General features: G+C 40.0%; 1 protein-coding gene across 1 annotated transcript; it reads right to left on the bottom strand.

The window, feature by feature from the left end:
* Positions 1–4,058: 4,058 nt before the first annotated feature.
* adra1ab (adrenoceptor alpha 1Ab) lies at positions 4,059–17,867 on the bottom strand. The gene is made up of 3 exons (XM_069707170.1): positions 17,759–17,867; positions 11,455–12,900; positions 4,059–5,651 (listed from the first exon to the last, which is right to left on the bottom strand). Exons 2-3 carry the CDS (start codon positions 12,368–12,370, stop codon positions 5,182–5,184), a joined length of 1,386 nt encoding a protein of 461 aa, XP_069563271.1. The 5' UTR covers positions 12,371–12,900; positions 17,759–17,867; the 3' UTR covers positions 4,059–5,181.
* Positions 17,868–18,382: the final 515 nt, after the last annotated feature.

Raw genomic sequence — 18,382 nt, 5'->3', positions numbered from 1 at the left:
GAAAACAAAATGTGTGCTCCACATTTAACCATATCTTTCTATCTTTGTGAGGACAATCAGTGACATAATGCATTCCCTAGTTCCTTACTCTAACGTTAACCATCACAACTAGGTGCCTGCCTCCAACCCCAACCCAAACCGAATTTGAACCTGAACCCTAAAACCAAGTCGTAACCACTTTAAAGTTGTGGGAACCAACTTCTTGGTTCTGCCTGCCGTCGGGACTATGGGATTCAGTGTGCTGATCAGCGTGTGGATCAGACAAACTGGGAATTGAACCGCTGACCTTACAATTACTGCGCTGCGTGCCTCCCGTCTGAGACGCAGCCACAACAGAACTCAACATTTATCGACCATTGAAAGTAGTCTGGAAGTATTTATAGTTCCAGTAATTATAGTTCTTAGACTAGATGCTTAAAATAAGACCTCTGTAACCATGAATTTGTACCTATTTAAATGTGACTTAAATCAAGACACTTATCAGGAAAAGGCAAGTGATATTTACATGACCTGCTGGAGAAAGTGATGATCCACAACTAGGCCAACAAGATTTTAAACCTAAATACAGCATTATTTTGCTTAGTTTGATCCATCGTTTTTGCAGTGTATCAATTCAATGGAAATGCTTCTGAGAGTGTCAATACAATTTCAAAAGTGTGTTCAGGCACTTTGACGACCCCCTGCTCAGAAAGCTTTTCAGAAGAGGTGTCAGTGACGTCTTTCAGTTTGACACATAAAACAAAACTGTACTTTCATTATGGCAAATGACGAGGTCTCTTTGACTTCCAGATGCGGTTACAATTCTTGTCTTCCTTTTTCCTTCACTGCTCGACATTATTAATCATGATCAGCCGTTGTAATGAAGCATCACTTTGCTAAGTCAACGGATCAGGTTATAGCTTGTCTTTCCTGTAATGGGAGCCTAGATCCATTTATCACAACAGTGTTTGCCTTAATTTGGCAGCTGCTGCGAAGCTCCTCGAACCATGTGCAGCTTTTTGAAAATCAGAGCTGCATGTTTAATACGAATCGGATGCATTTATTTCCATAAATAATATGGGAGCTGATGGATGCAGATACGACACCGCCTGACTGCTCTTCACATTAAACACTGTAGACAAATACTGGTGTACTCACACACATGGATGGACACAAATCCACTTGGGCGTAAATCTACAAACGCCCAGAAAGCAAGTAGTGGTCGGATGATTCTCTCTCTGTAAGCTCGCCTCTTGCACTGATATTGTGTCATGAATCATTAGCTGTCAAGTTTTTGTTTTTTATTCCCCCCCTGCTGTGAAATGCTGTGAATTTGAGCAAAACAGGAAAATGCAAGGAAGGATTGTGTATGTTGGGTTGACATTCGAACATAAGGGCTACTTATGGAGATACAAAATAAATGTTTTGTTTAGATTTAAGAACATATATGAGAATATGTTACGTGAAATGTTGTTTTATTTAAGAATATATTTACATTCAGTCTTGGAAAAGTCAGAACAACTCTTTCTGCTGTTGCTGCCTGATGCAGCACAACATTGAGTCTTTTGCTGCTTTATCCTCCAACATGGACAAAACATAGTTTTAACATTAATGCGAAGCGTTTAGTGCTTATAGAGTTAACAACAGTTTAAAGAGAAACATTAATGAACAAATCCCGAACAGCAAAGCAGGATGAAGGAATCTCATAAAAATGGCAAATCATTTGTCTTTTAGAAATTCTCTCTACATACTACCATTCATATATAAACCTTCTCAGGTAGTCATCATTACTATGATGTCAGCACGGTATAAAAATGCCTTTAACCCAAGCATATGGAAGAAAAGCAACTTGAAACAGGAGGAGGCAGAGGATAAGTAGCTAAAAGAATCCTGTGACAACTTTTGTGAAATGATAACACACCTAAAACATGTTTTTTTGAAGCCAGTAATTGACATTGATGCATTTTTTTTTTTTTTTTATGAAACAGTCAATATCTTGACGCTGGACTGGTTAATGTTGACTGCATAATGGTTAAGCTAATTAAAAAAATCAATAAAGGCAAAGAGAGGACTGTCACATCATCGACATCCAGAGAATATAATGCAATCCAATTTAATGAAATCTACCCTTTGTAAAGCTTTCAGTTATTGTTGTGACCGGCTGGAATACAATTATTGTATTACTATTATTAATGTTGATGAGAGGATGCTGTTGTCACATTTTCTTTTAATGATATATTTTTGTAACTTTAATTGCAGCACTGATGAAAGTCAAACTCTTTTACATCAAAACACTTTTAACATTTTGTCCTCCTGTAGCATCAGAAAGGCGACCCTTCTGGGTTTTAGTGAACTAAATACCAACAACCTCACAGTAATGTCCTTCAAGTGAAACGCATGGAAATTCATATCCAACCTTCAATAGTAAGGGCCCTGTTTTCATCTGCCGAGGTGCAGCGCCGTCAAAGACCAATCACGGGTCGCCTAAGCTGTTGTGCATAAATTAACCTAACCTTGTGCATAAATGACGCTAAATTACTAAACCAGATGAGTAGGTGAAAAGGCTTTTGAATTAGTTTACCGGCATACTCTTTATATTTTATGGCTGTCATTGACTTCTGCGTCATGACGCGACCAACTGCCTGATTCAGATCCAATTCAATAGACAAAAGTTATCTTAATTTTTTTTTATATGATTAAAAGGATGCATTTAATTTTGTTTTGATTATTTATCTCAGTGGGATTGAATTTGTAGAACATTCACTAAACCTGTCTTTGGGATTTTAGATTGGTCTGTTAATGAGCGCTCTTGGTCACTGAAGCCACAAAAGCAGCAGCACCTGGTTTGAGCTGGCAGAAGCGCAAGGTTCACCTTTAACACCAAAATTGCACTGCACAGGCGCAGGTTCATACCCTCTGTTGCGCCACTCTACCCATCTCGGAAGTAGCCAGGTTTACTTGGTTCTAAAATTGCAAATCTGCACAAGGGCGGAAAAAAAAAACCTTAAGCCGCACCAAAATTCAATGCACCTGGATTTGCGCTGCGCCGGGTACAAAAACAGGGCCCTACTTAAACATATAGACTGAGACATAGACTTAAACATATATTAATCAGCATGTTTTAAATCAAAAGTGATTCAATAAGAATGTTGTTTGATGTGTCAACACTGCACTGCAGCTGAAGTTTTTAGTGATGATGGTTGGGAGGTAGATTCACATGAGAATCGGGATTCCTGCCTTCCGTGATTCTGAATTTGGGAACAAATAGCAGTGCAGTTGGCAAACACTGCAGCTATAATTACAGTTCACCTGCAAAAGGAAACTTAATAATTAATAATCACTCTACATCGCAGCAGTCTTACAGTGTTGGAGACATGACAGTAATAATTCATTCTGCAATGTTGATCAGCACTTGGTCGTTCATTTCATGACAATCACAAAGGCAGAAACTTTACAATGTTTCAAAATTAATGAAGGCAGCCTTTTAGAATTAGATTTACAGCTGCATACTCCCAATACACTTACTTTCTTGCTCAGTTAGACAGAAATCTTAATCAAGATCTCTGTGTAACTGCTCCTTATATTTCAAATTGAATTTGAATAGAAGAAGAGTCTAAAAATCCCCCCCCTTGTATCTGTTCAATCAAGAATTGGGTTTGACTCAAGAGTTAAATCATGGCATCAAGAACCAAAATTAATTTCAATAATTAAAATCAAGTTCTTAACCTTGTTAATATGTCCACGTGATGTTTAAAAAAAAAAAAAAAGTATTCACCAGACATACCATGAGCGAAATACACAGTCAAGCTGAGCATTTCAACTTTGGAATTACAGTGAAAATTACGGATTCAGACAGCCGGGGTTTCATATGTCACGTACCTGAGGAGCCAATCACAGGCTGGAGATTTCCACATCATCGAGCTGCCAGCTTCGAGTTGCGCAGATCGATGAGTACTGAATGAAGGCAAAGGTGTCGTGTTACATCCAAAACACTTTAAGACATTAGTGAACGTTTTTTCTCAGGAAAAAAAAACAACCCTTCTAAATATTAACTTTTAATGAACGTTGATGAAGTTTGTAAGAGTTTAATCACTGCCAGGAGTGGAACTTTAATACTGAACTTCCATTCATCAGGTGGACAGACGGCCTAATACGGCCAAATGGGATGTAAGGTTGTAAGCAGACAATGCTTTGCTTAATTTAGCCATAACAGTATTATGAGAAGATAACATGTGAGAGTTCTTCTGCCCTTGTGGTGTCTAAAAATCAGGGAATGCAGCTTACAGACAAACAAACACATCAGACAGTTGCTCATGCATCACTTTTAAATAACCACAACATTTTCCAGTGTTTGCGTGGGAAAAACCTCTGAGGCAGGAAATCAGTATTCACAAATAGTACAAAACATCCAACATGCTGTCATTTATTTACCAACAACAACTATGGTTTATGGTGGACTAAAAGTTGAACTGTACAACAGTAATGTCTCCCTCTTATTTATCTCAAACACAAATATGAGCTAATATACCCTAATTTCTCACTTTTTCTCTCTGACAGATTATCGTTTAGTACTTTTAAAACAAAGGTCACTCCTATAATACACACACTTCTACCAGCTTCCATGTTCTCAGAGCTGTCAGTGAATGGTAATTATTTCCTTAAGGGTTTTGTATAATCTGCAGGAATACCTCTGATGCTTGAAGAAATCATCTCTCCGGAGCTCTTTTACAATGTCACTTTCGAAAGGCTGCTTTTATTCCTTGGCAGGCACTGATGGGTATTCCTTCTATAGTGATCGTACTCTCAAAAAGGGCACTTTACTTGGATTTTTACCCAAAGAGGTTGTTTCAAAAGTTTCTCACAGTGCATTCATACTTGATAGCATTCCACTTTACAGCTAATGAACAGCTCCTGACATTTAGTGCCCAGTTCTGGAGCTCAGTAATGTCTGTTGAGCAAAAATAAGTATTTTTTATTCAATTTCCAAATCAAATTTCATTTGACACTCCAGGCATTTAGACCAAAGTGAAGTCTTGGGGGCAGCAGAGTTATCTTCTGCCTGCTCTGGACAAAAGCCATTATCGTCTGGACATGCACACTGAGTAAACATATATTCACATAAAAGTTGTATACATACGGAATGTTTTTCCAAGGAAACTGAAGCACAAGATTGGATAACAACAAGTGCCTCAACACTCCCGATCAAACAGCCTCCCCTGTAATTCCAAGAGAAAGGTGTAAGACCTTAGCCGATCCGTGAGTGGAAGGGTTCTGTGGTACCGGACTTCCACTGGCTGATAAGCAGCACGCCTTCAACAGACTCTTACTCTGGATTTGTGCCCTCTGAGCCTGGTCTGCACCACCGACAGACGAGGAGGAGGTCGGCAGAGCCCTACAGCGAGCCCAGGAGGAGGCGGCAACACGGTTTTGGGCTGAGGGAACAGATGTACTAGACTTGAGGCCCGGAGAGGAGGAATGGGCGGTGACAAGTCCTTTGGCAGTCGGCACCCCAGTTCTCAGGCAGCGACCACGCAGCACGTTGTGGAAGGCTTTCTTGAACTCCCGACTGAAGCATGGGTAGATAATGGGATTAATGCAGCTGTTGAGGTAACCCAGCCAGAAGGTTATCTTAAAGATGGTTTCAGAGGGCTTACAGGATGGGAAGATGGATCCTAGAAAAAACACACAAAAAAAAAGAATAAAAAAATATTCTAATGAACCACTAATACCTGAAGTAGAAATCACTTAGAAAGCTCATACATCTGCCAAAGCTAAATTTACAGTTTTTTTGATAACGTTGTAGCACTTCAATTTATACCTCGGTACTCTTGTCCATATACTTTCATGTGCTTTTGGTTTGTGGCTTATTTCTATAATTGACTTCAAATTCAGGGAAATTCTAATGCTACTATATTTAAATTGCATTGGCCATACAATGATGTTCTCATACCTCCAACTTTGTGGCTACAAATCGTTTTCTGTCAATATGACAACGTCTTTGTGCACCATTTCAGGTTCGTAAAGAAATGTTTTTCTATTTTTGATGTGAAAGACTTTGGCTGACTGAGGGGCCACAGGCCACAACACCGACTTTGATTCTTTAGATAGTCCTCCCAGATGGGTGAAACTTATAGGAGCATCTTAAAAGTAGCTGGAGGAATGTTTGACTATTTGTAGCACGGTGGAGCAATGCTTTTATGAAGGGGGCTCCCAGACTGTTTATAAAAATTGATGCAGCCTTCGGGTCTGAAAAGTGAAGTCAATACAAGTGCCTTAATGTGCAGTACCACTAGTGACTGGCTCCAAAAACCTTCTGGCTCCAGTAGACTCCAGTTCAAAAAGTAGCTCATTCTCTCTTGAAATACAAAGTCAATACATTTTCCTCACAATTCGTTATGCCGTCATTCGCTAGATTCACTCCATCTGTTGAGTGTTCTGGTGGTCCTTTTAAAAAAAAAAAAAATTATATGGTCAATTAGATATTAGGTCTCAAAGAGAGGAGGTATGTTGGGGGGTGGGGGTTCCTGGTTTGATTTACATGCCCGGGGTGCATTGAGGTGTTCTTGTGTTCTCGGTCAGATCCACACTTCATTCCTCTCCAGCTAGTCCAAATATGGTCACTTCTCGCTCCAAAAAAAAAAAACAGATGACGATGGTGAAAACAATTCAAGGCTTCAAAACAGTAGTTCATAAACCCATGAATGATATCACAGTAGTTTTCCACTTGGTGGAGTCCCAACCGGAGGGTTGATGTAATAAACTTATCAGCCTCCAGTTTCAGTCTACTCACCACTTGTTGGGAACAATTCACAAACAGTGCAGAAATATGCCAACAAAGGCAAAAAAACAACAACTTGCAAACTTTCTTGTAAACATGGATTGAAGGTATTTTTAATTGGCTTTTCTAAGGACAGAATGCATAAATGTTTGTTAAACCATAAGGAATGCAATAAAAAAAACAATACAGATGCTTTGGTTTGTACCCAAGAAAGCTCACAAGGGTGATGTTAATGTCCACGGTTTTGTAACGATGTATTCAACAATCAAACAAACAAATGGGTGTAATTATCAGTTGTGTGCATCCTTGAGAATATGACTATTTTAATCAGCTTAATTTTGCCCAGCATTGGTGAGATAAATCGTTTCAAGACCGCTTGATGTTTATACCGTATGTGTACATTTTCTAAACGTGGTAACAGTGCACAGCACATTCAAGTGTTAAACCCCTTTACATAAAAACAGCCTCACATACAATAACCTGAAAACCAATTCGGTAAATATTGGGAATATACAAGTCTAATATGAACCAAATGTGGCTGTGTGTGTGCCGCATTGGTTGAGAAATGTGAAAATGGCAGGAGATCAACTGAGATGTATACTGATTTGTCTTGAACAACAGAATCCAGAAAAAAGTTACAAATAATGAAAGTAGCAGTTAGTGGTGTACTACAATTATCCATAAAAAAGTAGCAGCATTAAGGGCGTTATAATAAAATCTCTTTTGGATAGCAGGCTAGCACACAACCATAAACATCTACCCTTTTAGAAAATAAAACCCACAGACACAGAACTGATTTTTTCAGGCACAACTGATATCAAATAAATTCTTCACTGCAGCTTTATATTCTGTATGATGCTGATGTGCTGCGGTTACCTTGTTTGATAAAAAAAACAAAACAAGCATCTTGAATGGGCCACTGAAACTTACAGAATTGCTGCTATTGCAGCCCGAGCAAAAGGTGGGTGACCAACAAGTGCTTCAGAACAAAACAGGCTTCTCATCTGAAGAGCTCAGGGATATTCAAAATAAGAGATTGTTTTTCAAAACCTCATTCCAAAAATCTCAGAGTATCAATGCCTCTGAGCTTGAATGAGCGCTGTGAGCCATGAATGGCTGTCTCTTGAAATGCACAACTATCCTCCCATGACTGGCTGCCTTGGGAGGCGACAGGGTGACTGAGGATGCCTCCTGGCATTAAGCCCATTAAGCCTCATGCTTGTTATCTATAATAGCTTTCACAGGAGGGAGTAATAGTTTGACTCATTCCATTTCATCACAGAGTAGAAACCCTCGCTGCTACAATGTGGTGTTTTATTTGGGTGCTAGTAATTGAATTCCTTGATGTTACCTCAGAGAGACTGAGGCAGTCGAGTCGAGGTGCAGCAGGAAAGGAGAAAGGCGCTGCCTCATGTGGTGTTCATAGAGCAAAACATGCCATTAAATAAGCTTTTGTGCCATAATAGTATGTAACTATATATGGATATGTATCCACAGTGCTAGCTCACAGGAGGACTCCTGTTAGATCTACATATTAAAGGCTCAACTTGCTGTATATTTTTAGCCATGGCAGCAGAGCTCCTGTGGATAGCCATGTTGGTCTGTCAGTGAGTTGGTCTGTTTGTCACCACTTTTGCTTTAGTGTGAAATATTTTAACGTCTAGTGAATGGATTGGTACAAAACTTTGTATACAGAGATCCATACATCCTAGAAGAACTTGCCACCATGTTTGTTTAATGACAATTATTAAATGGGTTGCCATACAATTTGCAACAATATTCTGTCCCTCTGAAGATGAAATTGCAGTACGTTTTTCATTTGGCACCATCATCAGGTCAAACTTTTAATTTTCCTTTCATTTTTGGTTTATGATGAAACACCTGCAGAACTAATAATTTTCCCATCAGCCTCAGCTGTATATTTAATGCCAATTAGCAAGTGTTAGCACACTTACTTGCTAAACTAACATTGTAAACACGATAAACAAGCAACACAGAGCTGCTGATGTTGTTGTAGACGGCAAACAGTCACTTCATTAATTCTTTCTCTATTATCTAAGGATATAATCTATATTTATTGCATACATGTATTCTTCTATCTACTGTGTAAATGGATTGTGTTTTGTTGTTGTCGCTGCTTTTTTATCTGCCAATTCTGAATGAAATGAACCAAGGTTATTTGTTTTGTATTGTGTGTGCCGATATTGTAAATGTAAACTGATGTTGCACATGAAGATTATTCTCAAAAATTACAGACAATAGTGTTACGGTTTCGTGCTTTACTCGTTTAAGTGAGTTTTATATACCCCCAGGAAACATCTTAAAGTGTTTGTTAGGTCCAACTAATAGTGCAGAACACCAGAAGATTGCATTTCCAATAACGTATAAAGGTGAAAAATGGAAGGCTGTCAGAGTTGAAAGGCTTTCTGTCAAATAAATTCTTGATTAATAGACGTTATTTCCCAGCAGATATTTGGACTTTTTCCTGCAGGAAAAACACATTTGTTTCCAATAACAACTCAAGTGTCCCAGTAAGCCGTGAGTGACAGTGTTACAGTGAGCCAGTGTGCGCAACACCTGGACACTGAAACTGAAGCAGCTAAAAACAACCCATTTCCAACCATCATTATTTGACACGTCAAGAAGGCCACTTGACTAAATGTTTTGTAGCAACAAAAAAAAAACAACACATGATTTTCACGTGTGCATATGTGCATAATGTGATTGTACACACGTGAAACGTATTTTGCCGATGGGAAACGTGGTTTTCTAACATTTTGATGGTGTCATGTTGATTCCCATGTGAAAACTCTTCCACATATTTTCCCCATGTTATCAAGGCGCGTTAATAAGCAACCGGGAAGTGGGAGAGTTCCGACCTCCAAGTGTGAGAAATCACCTGAACATCTGTTGAACTGGGAGTCTCCCACTAGAAAAGTCAGAGGTTTTTGAGAGCTCCATGAAGTCGGTCTGACGTAACCCGACATGGTAATGTTTGTGGTGAAAGAAAGAGATATACTTGCTCAGCACAAAAATAATCATCATACATCATACTACTTAGAGCAGGGTATTGTGTTGTTAACCAATGCAAATTACTATATTGACAGACAACGGCGGTAACAGTCCTCCCACACGGCCATTGCTTTGTTGCTGTTTGCAGGCTGTTTTATCTGCTAAAAAAAAAAGACATGTAGGAGTGTAATGTATAGTGACTCCATTTGGTCCCTCTGATGGTCTCCATCGGTGATGATAAGGTCGTTTGTTACTTTTCTGTATTCTGACAGCAGGTTTCCTGGGGGCTGCCATTTCAAGCTGCCTGAACGAACCATCATATGTTGCAACATGTGGTAAATGTGTCATACATCTAGTCACGTGTCCCATGTGGAAAACATGGGAACCTTTTTTTCTGTAATAATAATTAATACATTTTAACAGCATCGGGAAATGATCATGAAACTACCTTCTTGTCCTTGAATATCATGACTGCTGCTAACAACACATTTAGCTCCATGACAACTGTTGATGAAGACTGTGTGATACAACTGAAAGCCCTTGCGATTGGACTTTGAGTTGCCATAGTTTGGCCAAACCACAATAACTTAAATGTAGTTATTGGTTGTTAATCCCTGTATTCAAAGAGCTGTTAATCATTTTCGAAGAGACAAAAGCTTCAAGTCTTTGGTATAACAGGCCATTTGTTTACACTTGGATTGCACCATGGACCTTTAATATGGCTGCTTATGAATGTACACACTGCAAAGAACAAAAAGACAAAAACAACAGGTATATTATTTGTCTAGATGATGTGTTTCATCCACCCTCTCTTATTACAGCATGTTCCCTTCTTGTAGGATTACAGTCCACCTGTAAAACAGAGTAAAGTGTAACTGCGTAGCTGTTTCAGCATTAATCTCCCCATCTGTGACCTGTGAGGGAACTGCTGACAGACTGCTACTCTTTAATACACGCTGGTCCACTTGACAATCAATTATCTTGGTTGAGTTTTAAGAGTTATTTCAGAAGCAATTAAGATGCTAGATTAGGCTTCACAATGGTTGGTTTCCTCTCTTACTGTACATCTTTGATAACATCACCCTTATCACCATCTCTGACAGCGTCTGACAAAATGTTGGTGTAAGTTATTACAGATAAAGCTGAGAATATCTGGCTTAGTGGGCATTTACCTTTCGCTCAGCCTCCTAATATTTGTAATGGGCTCATATCTACAGTTTCACTGCAGGAGCAAAAAAAAAAAAAAAAAAAAAAAATCCTTAATTAGTTCATTTCTATTAAGTTTTGCCACTGCTAAAATTGTTATGATTTAAGTATTTTTCAAAGTAGACCACTGTAATAAAATGGACATATGACATCAAATAGTTTCTGAATAAATTAAATTCCCATTTAAATCTAAAAATGCTAAATTTTGTTGGTCCATTATATTGACGACCACGTTTTAATCACAGTTAGGGATTATTTTTATTTATCATGCTCCAGACAGAATATTTCTCATAAACATAAAAATCTTTGAGGACTCTGGAAATACATTAAAAACAGAAGCTTTTTGAAATATTGGATTGAATTATCGTTAAGAAAAACAGATGCTTATCTTTGTGACTTGAATCTTAATAGAATGCATAAAATGCACAAACCTTTTTTTTTTTTGTTAGGTTCAGTGCAGAGGAGGGTTAAGTACCTACCGATGGGTAAAACCAGGAAAAAAGGAAGCCAGCACAGAACGAAGCACCCGACAACAATGCCAAGAGTCTTTGCTGCCTTTTCTTCTCTCGAAAACTTCAGCAGCCTCTGCAGAGGAAAGGCGAAGCGTTTATGCATTGCGGTCCCGTCGTCCTCCTCTTGTTTCCCTGTGTGAGCTGCATTTCCCCTGTGTATCCTCAGCGTCACCCCCTCCATCTCCACACCTTCCTCCTTTCTGCCCTCCCTCAGGGTTTTGGTCTTCCTCTTCGCCACAGTGTAGACACGGCAGTACATGGCCAGGATGATGGCCAGTGGGATGTAAAAAGATCCTAATGCTGAGAACAAGGCGTAGCCGGGCTCCTCTGTAATTTGGCACACTGTCTCATCTTCTGGATCAGGCTCCTTCCAGCCAAACAGAGGGCCCACAGATATCGCCGCTGAGAGTCCCCAGAGAGCAGCCACCGCAGTCAGGCCTCGCCGCCCGGTAGCCATGACGGGGTAGCGCAGAGGGTAGCTGACAGCCAGAAAGCGGTCAATAGAGATCACACACAGGCTGAGGATGGAGGCAGTGCAGCATAGGACATCCAGGGCGGCCCAGACGATGCAGAAGGACCGGCCGAACACCCACCTGCCGAAAGCCTCCGAGGCGGCTGAGAAGGGCAGGACCGCGGAGCTGAGCAGCAGATCTGCTGCTGCCAGGTTGGCGATGAAGTAATGTGTCACAGATCTCCAATGGTGGTGGAACAACACAGACAGGATGACCAGGATGTTTCCCAGGACCCCAAACACTACAAACACCACCAGCACTATCGCCAATGCCACTGCCTTGGCTACATCCACCTCTGGGTAGGCGGAGGAGCTGCAGTTGGTACAGAGATCTCCTGCAGGAAAAACACTCATGTTCTCAGCAGGAACCATCGTACCCTGTTGGGTGTGTTAAGGTGTTAAGTGTCTTCCAGATTGATGACACTCATTCCACGTCTGCTCCTCACTTACTACAGCTGCAACCCTTTTTGTGATCCTCCCAAAGCAGAAGATAAAAGCCTTTCCTGCTGCATAAACTGCTCCACCAGTTTATTCGTAGACGCAGCTGCTCTTGCCAAGACTCCACTGACGGGGTAGCGCAGAGGGTAGCTGACAGCCAGAAAGCAGTCAATAGAGATCACACACAGGCTGAGGATGGAGGCAGTGCAGCATAGGACATCCAGGGCGGCCCAGACGATGCAGAAGGACCGGCCGAACACCCACCTGCCGAAAGCCTCCGAGGCGGCTGAGAAGGGCAGGGTTCCTTGGCAGAATGTCACATTTTGAAAGAGTAACACTGCCACACTTTGTCATATTTAGTCCGGAAAAGCTTAATTAAAAAAAAAAAAGCACAAATGTTGGTGTTTTGAGTGGCAGTCACTGATGGATTTGGGATGTTGAGTTCAGGCTTTACTACAGGAGACCTGTTGAAACAAGAAAAGAGATAGAATATATTAAACAACACAATTATAATCCCAGGCTTTTATAAATACCCAAAACAGGCTCATTACTCCTCAAGTGCAGTTCTTTCTTTAGTAGCGTAGGAACTAATCAAAACACAGCACACAAGTAAGAACAAATTAAATGTAAATTGCCTAAAAAAAAAGAAGCCTATTACACATCAGACAGTTATGATTAAAGGGTAAAAATATCACTTAACAGTCTCTTTTCAGGGGATACAGTTTTTGTTAGGAAATTCTTCAAACTAATTACAGCTGCAGGAAAGAAAACAGGGTATTTTTGAGTGAACTGAGGACCACTCACAATTTCCTTTTCATCCAAAAGAACAGTGCAGCTTATTTGTCTTTTGGCCTCTGCAAGCAAACAAGTGACAACCATAAAATATCCCTTTAATAGAATCTGACTTTTGTTTAACCTTTATTTAACCAGGCAAATAAATTAAAGCAAAAATGTGTCTGTATACAGACAGTGTTCTCGGGCGGTAAGAGTAGCGAGGAGGATTATAATGGGAAACAAAAAAAGGAACGAGATATGATCAAAAACAACAGAGGTAAACACAAGGTCATCACAGCAGGAATATTGATCCTCGGGGGCAAAAAGAAAATCATTTGTGGCATTTTGAAATCCAATCAACCGTGTGGACTACAAAGAGAAATGAATGCAGAGATTAATTATTTTGTTATTTTTTTCACTCAGCTGGAGCCTGTAAAGGCTTCCCTGAAGGTCTTGTGTTTGTAAACGGCGGGCTTTAACTCATCTGCCGGAGACAGGCCATGAATTGAACCTTGAGGGAAGTCACTATTACTACCCCTGTGAAGGCTTCGGCAGCTGATAGTGCCACTCTGTGGCACTCTCAGTGCACGTGTTTGAGATCGGGGATGTCACCGAGTGAGATAAGCGAGGCAAAAAAAAAAAAGGATGAAAACGAAGCGGCGATAAAGCCCTCAGAGAGCACAGTCATGCTTGTCACATGTTCATACAGGATCAAAGGCTTTTGCTCACTGCACATCCCACCGCAAGGCGGAACTAAATTCACCCAAATAAACACTTGATGCTCGGATTTCCGCATCAGGGGCCGGAGAGGGGATTGAAATGAAATCGGTGGTGAATGAATATCTTTGATTGTTTCAGCAGAATACCTAAAGGCAGTGATATCTGGAATACATTTTCACTGGTAATGAGATTCCTCAGGGTGGTGAAGTGGCTGCAAAAATAGATAAAGTGCGTTGAACATTTTTTTCCCTCTCAACCCACCAGTGTTTGAGGAGTCCTGTGTTACTGTGGAAAGTGCCAAATAGGAAACAGAAAATAGGAAAGTATTCGGGCTATATTGACTTGAGGCTGTAGAAACAAAACAACATAGGTAGCACAAGATTATTGATACATACAGTATACGATGCCATGCGGTGTTCCTACATTCAGCGGGCTGTGCTGTTTGTATAAACATTCATCTTTCCTGGAGTTAAAAACCAGAGCAGGAAGTCTGGTGCAGGTGACACATTCCTGTCCTGATGCTGCTTGGCTGACACGTTAGATTGTATTTGCATGCGCTGTGTTGACATCCATACTAGCGTCATCTGTAAAGTCAGAACTCCTCCACATGTCTCTCCACTTCATGTTTCATTCATTCATGGAATAATATGGTTGTGGGGCAGCAGGGTGACAGCAGCGCACTGACAAAATGATGAAGTGGTGCAAAATGTGTGTAATGGCCGCTCAATCTGCTCCTCTACTGACTGCCTTCACAACATTTCCAAGAGTTTTTGGTGTCTTTTATTCATATAATTCATACTCCAGGAAAAGAGGACTGACAGACAAAATGCAAATGTTGTTCAGCTGCTTTTGTTTTTATATTTGACCAAGTCATATTGTACTTGTTAGCTTCATCAAATGACCTAAAAATGTAGAGTAAGTAAGTATCAAGGACAAATGCTGTGTTCCAAATGGCTTACTATCATACTAACACTCACTATTTCAAGTGCATCTGTGCATTCACAGTCAAGTATGGAAACATGCAGCGCACTCTAAGTACCCGGATGGTGCACTTGAAACAGTCCAAAAATTAAGAGTCAAACGCTGGACGGTTTGTACACTCACCGGTCGCCATCTTTGCTGCGTATCAGAAAGGGAAGGATCACGGATGTAAATAATTTTCAAAGTGTGGCAGCCGAAGAAGCTGCAGCACTGGAACATTAAGTACCACCATCCTGCTGTTGGACGGAAGCCATCAGGGTGTTTAATGTGTGTGTTAAACAGAGGGCACAAAAACATGTTTAATTTTGGGTAAAATAATTAAAGCTGGCAGATATGTTGGCAGGTGATGCATTTAAATTTGAGGGTTTTTTCTGGTAAGTGCAGAACACCGTAGGATATGACAATACCCTGTCGAAATTAAAGCACTGCACTACACTACTACAGCAATAGCCCTTTTTGTTAGTGTACTGAGGGAAGTACAGCATTTGAAACACAGCCAAAGCAAAATGTAATTTCATCATTTTTTGTATTGATGCTTTTTCCTATACACTACAGGAGAGACAGTAACATATATCTGGGTGTTCAATCAATCAATCTTTCGGGAAAATTCATAATCACTCAATTGTTTATTAAACCAAAAGCTAAAACTTTACTTATTCCAGCTTCTCACTGGAGATTTGCTGTTTTTCTCTGTTTCATATTATTCTAAACTGGCTTTGGGCTTTGACTACATTTTTTAAACCATAAAATGTGGAGATTGGATGCAGAGATTAATGGATAATCATAGCCATTGTTAGCTGCTGCATTGAGGCCATTTTCTTTCACTTGACCAGCAGCCAGGCCCACCAGAGACGGACGCAGCGTACATCCCTCATTCACTGCAGATAGGATTTGATTAAAAGCTATCAGCAGACATCATTACACTCCAATTTACATCTGAAATCCAAAGGTGGCCCGCTCAGATTATAGCATTAGTGGATGTCATGGAAAGATGGTGCTTTGCCCTTGAAGAAACTTTCCTTCTGGAGCTGAGCGCCCATTACGGAATTGAGTAGGCCAATTAAATGTAGCATTTGAATCATAATTAGGGTTTTGTTTTAGGAGAGAGAATATTAGCCAGGATATTAACTGACCTGACCAGGGGCATATTCAATCAGAACAGTGGTCCACAGCATGGGATGGCATTATCACTGACAACATTAAGCCTTCCTGAGATTGTTTTGTTAGTGCAGCAGATCGGGAAATCCAGCTGTGTTTGTGTTGGCCCATGTTATTAACAACATATACCAGTCCCATCCATCCATCCATCCATCCATCCATCCATCCATCCATTATCTTTATCCTGAACACGGTAAACTGCTAAAGGTTACACAGCACAAATTAAGCCTACCCAAACACAACTTGCTTTATCAACCAAAATAACTCCTCATTAACTGTCAGCAAGGCTCTTCAATCTCCACTGTCAAAACAAACTGCATGTTAAACAGAAAAGCTAAAAACATGATGTCTTATCATAAGAATTAGACTACCATATTTTTACAAACATTCTTTTTTCCTCAACAAAATTCACTAATTTAACCATTCAGTAACCTCAGAAGGATTCAATAAATAGATCATTGGGCTCATGTTTCAAAATTAAAGAATACATTTACATCTCTCTTTAGAAAGTCGCCGCTCGGCAGCTGCAACTTGGACTCCTCTTCAGCATTGAAAAGCTCACCTGACCTGTCAGGTCCAGGGATGTTACTTGCCTTTGGACGGATTTTGTGACCTTGTAAACATTTCAAAGTTCTACTCGTTCATTCCAGTCATCGCTAAAATCAGTAATGGGGGAGTCCGAATCCTACTAGAGCTAATGTTAGCGTTCTGCTTTGTAAGATGTGACGTCACATCGCCCTACATGTCTGTGATGTGAAGAAACTCACAAAAAACTCAAAGAAAACTTTGCAACTGCTTTGCAATTTTTTTGAGTGAAGCTGCTGCAAAATCTAATCACGAAAAATCTGTTAAATCCTGGAGGGACTGATTAATGACCAGTGGGCAATATCAGCAACAGGGGTACTGGAAGTTTGTAGTCATCGTAACAATATTAAACATGTAATGTACGCAATTAATATAAGTTACACATATTACGTACTTTAAATATATTCCTCGAGTTAACTTACGTTTGAAACTTAAAATAAGCCAACGCTGACTTTTGCTCTCAGACAGGATGTGAACAGCAGCCTCCTGTGTGAAAGTGTTGTTTGAACCGTCTACACCAGTCTGAACATTGGACCACTGACATAAAGGCCTCCTGAAATCAACTACTATGTTTAGGGTCAATGCATGAAGTTCATAACTTCACACTGCCTCTCTGGACGGACAAGTGTTTTTCCTCTTTCATCCTCCTGCACAGGTTGTGTTGTTAGTGTTTATTATTATTTATACTCAATAAGTAGTTATATTCGCTGCCCATTCCCTGTATCTGTATTTTCTGGATTAATATGGCCAACCTGTTGATGTTCTAAATGTAAATCTAAATGAAACCACAGAAAGAGACAGCCTTTTGTTTTTATTTATTATTTATATTAAACATGCTTTTCACTGCTATTCGAGTACATTTTAAATATGCAAGAAATAAACTCAACAATTTGGGGTGCATGAATTAGCATTGCCATCGGATTATGAAAATAAAGCAATCTTTCTCAATGTGCTCATCAGCAGCCTATTACAAAAAAAAACAAAAAAACGCAAGCACCACATCATAATGAAAAATAATGAAAAATAATGATCCATTATGGAAATTGGAAATCATTCAGGCAGTGAAGTCAGCTGTAGGATGTAAGGAGAAGGAACAAGTCTTACCTCCTACAGAGCGCTGACATCTCAGTGCACACAGTTTTTTCTTTGAGGGCAGAATTGAGGTAATTTTCTCTGAAAGCAGTCATCCATTACTGTGTCTGCCACGGACAGCATGCAGAGCATAGTCAAGTGTCTCTCTCTCCCTCCTGCGGTCCTCCTCTTGCCTCCTCTGCTAAATAAAGTCACAGTGGACCACCCCACCTGATCCTCCCAGAGCCCCGCCCCCTGCCTGAGCGGCTCCCACCTTTTAATTACCGATGTGGTCACGTGGCCTAAATAAGTAAGCTGTACACATGCTCTTAATAGTCCACATAAACTAAAGTAAATGCTTTACATGTTTCCCCCCCAAAAAGCAAGTTTTATAACTGACTTTTTTGTCTTATGATCTCCTGTTTTTTTGTGTTGTTAACATCCAACAATGGATGGATACAAATTATTACTGAGTGTGTATCCACCCTTTTTACATTATCTCATTCCTCTGTGCTACTGTATATAACTACACTGTTAGTCAATTACTGGCAAAACTACTGTACTTATTTTGAGTCAATGTACATAGACTTATGTAAATACTCGCCACAGCACTTTTATATTTTTTGCACCTGAAAATAAACCCCAATAGACTGTTTT

The sequence above is a fragment of the Brachyistius frenatus genome, unplaced genomic scaffold (genome assembly GCF_029030835.1).
Source record: "Brachyistius frenatus isolate BFR_SWC_R1_liver_20210118 unplaced genomic scaffold, ASM2903083v1 Contig_3, whole genome shotgun sequence".
NCBI lineage: Eukaryota > Metazoa > Chordata > Actinopteri > Embiotocidae > Brachyistius > Brachyistius frenatus.
The sequence above is the reverse complement of the archived record's forward strand: the minus strand, read 5'-3'. Positions and strand labels throughout refer to the sequence as shown.

What these genes read in the sequence shown, in the direction of transcription:
- adra1ab (XM_069707170.1), bottom strand. Translation starts at nt 12,370, where the DNA reads ATGGTTCCTGCTGAGAACATGAGTGTTTTTCCTGCAGGAGATCTCTGT. An exon ending in TTTCCTGGTTTTACCCATCG is followed by an intron (nt 5,652 to 11,454) that starts GTAGGTACTTAA and finishes TGTTTTTTCTAG; the next exon opens with GATCCATCTTCCCATCCTGT.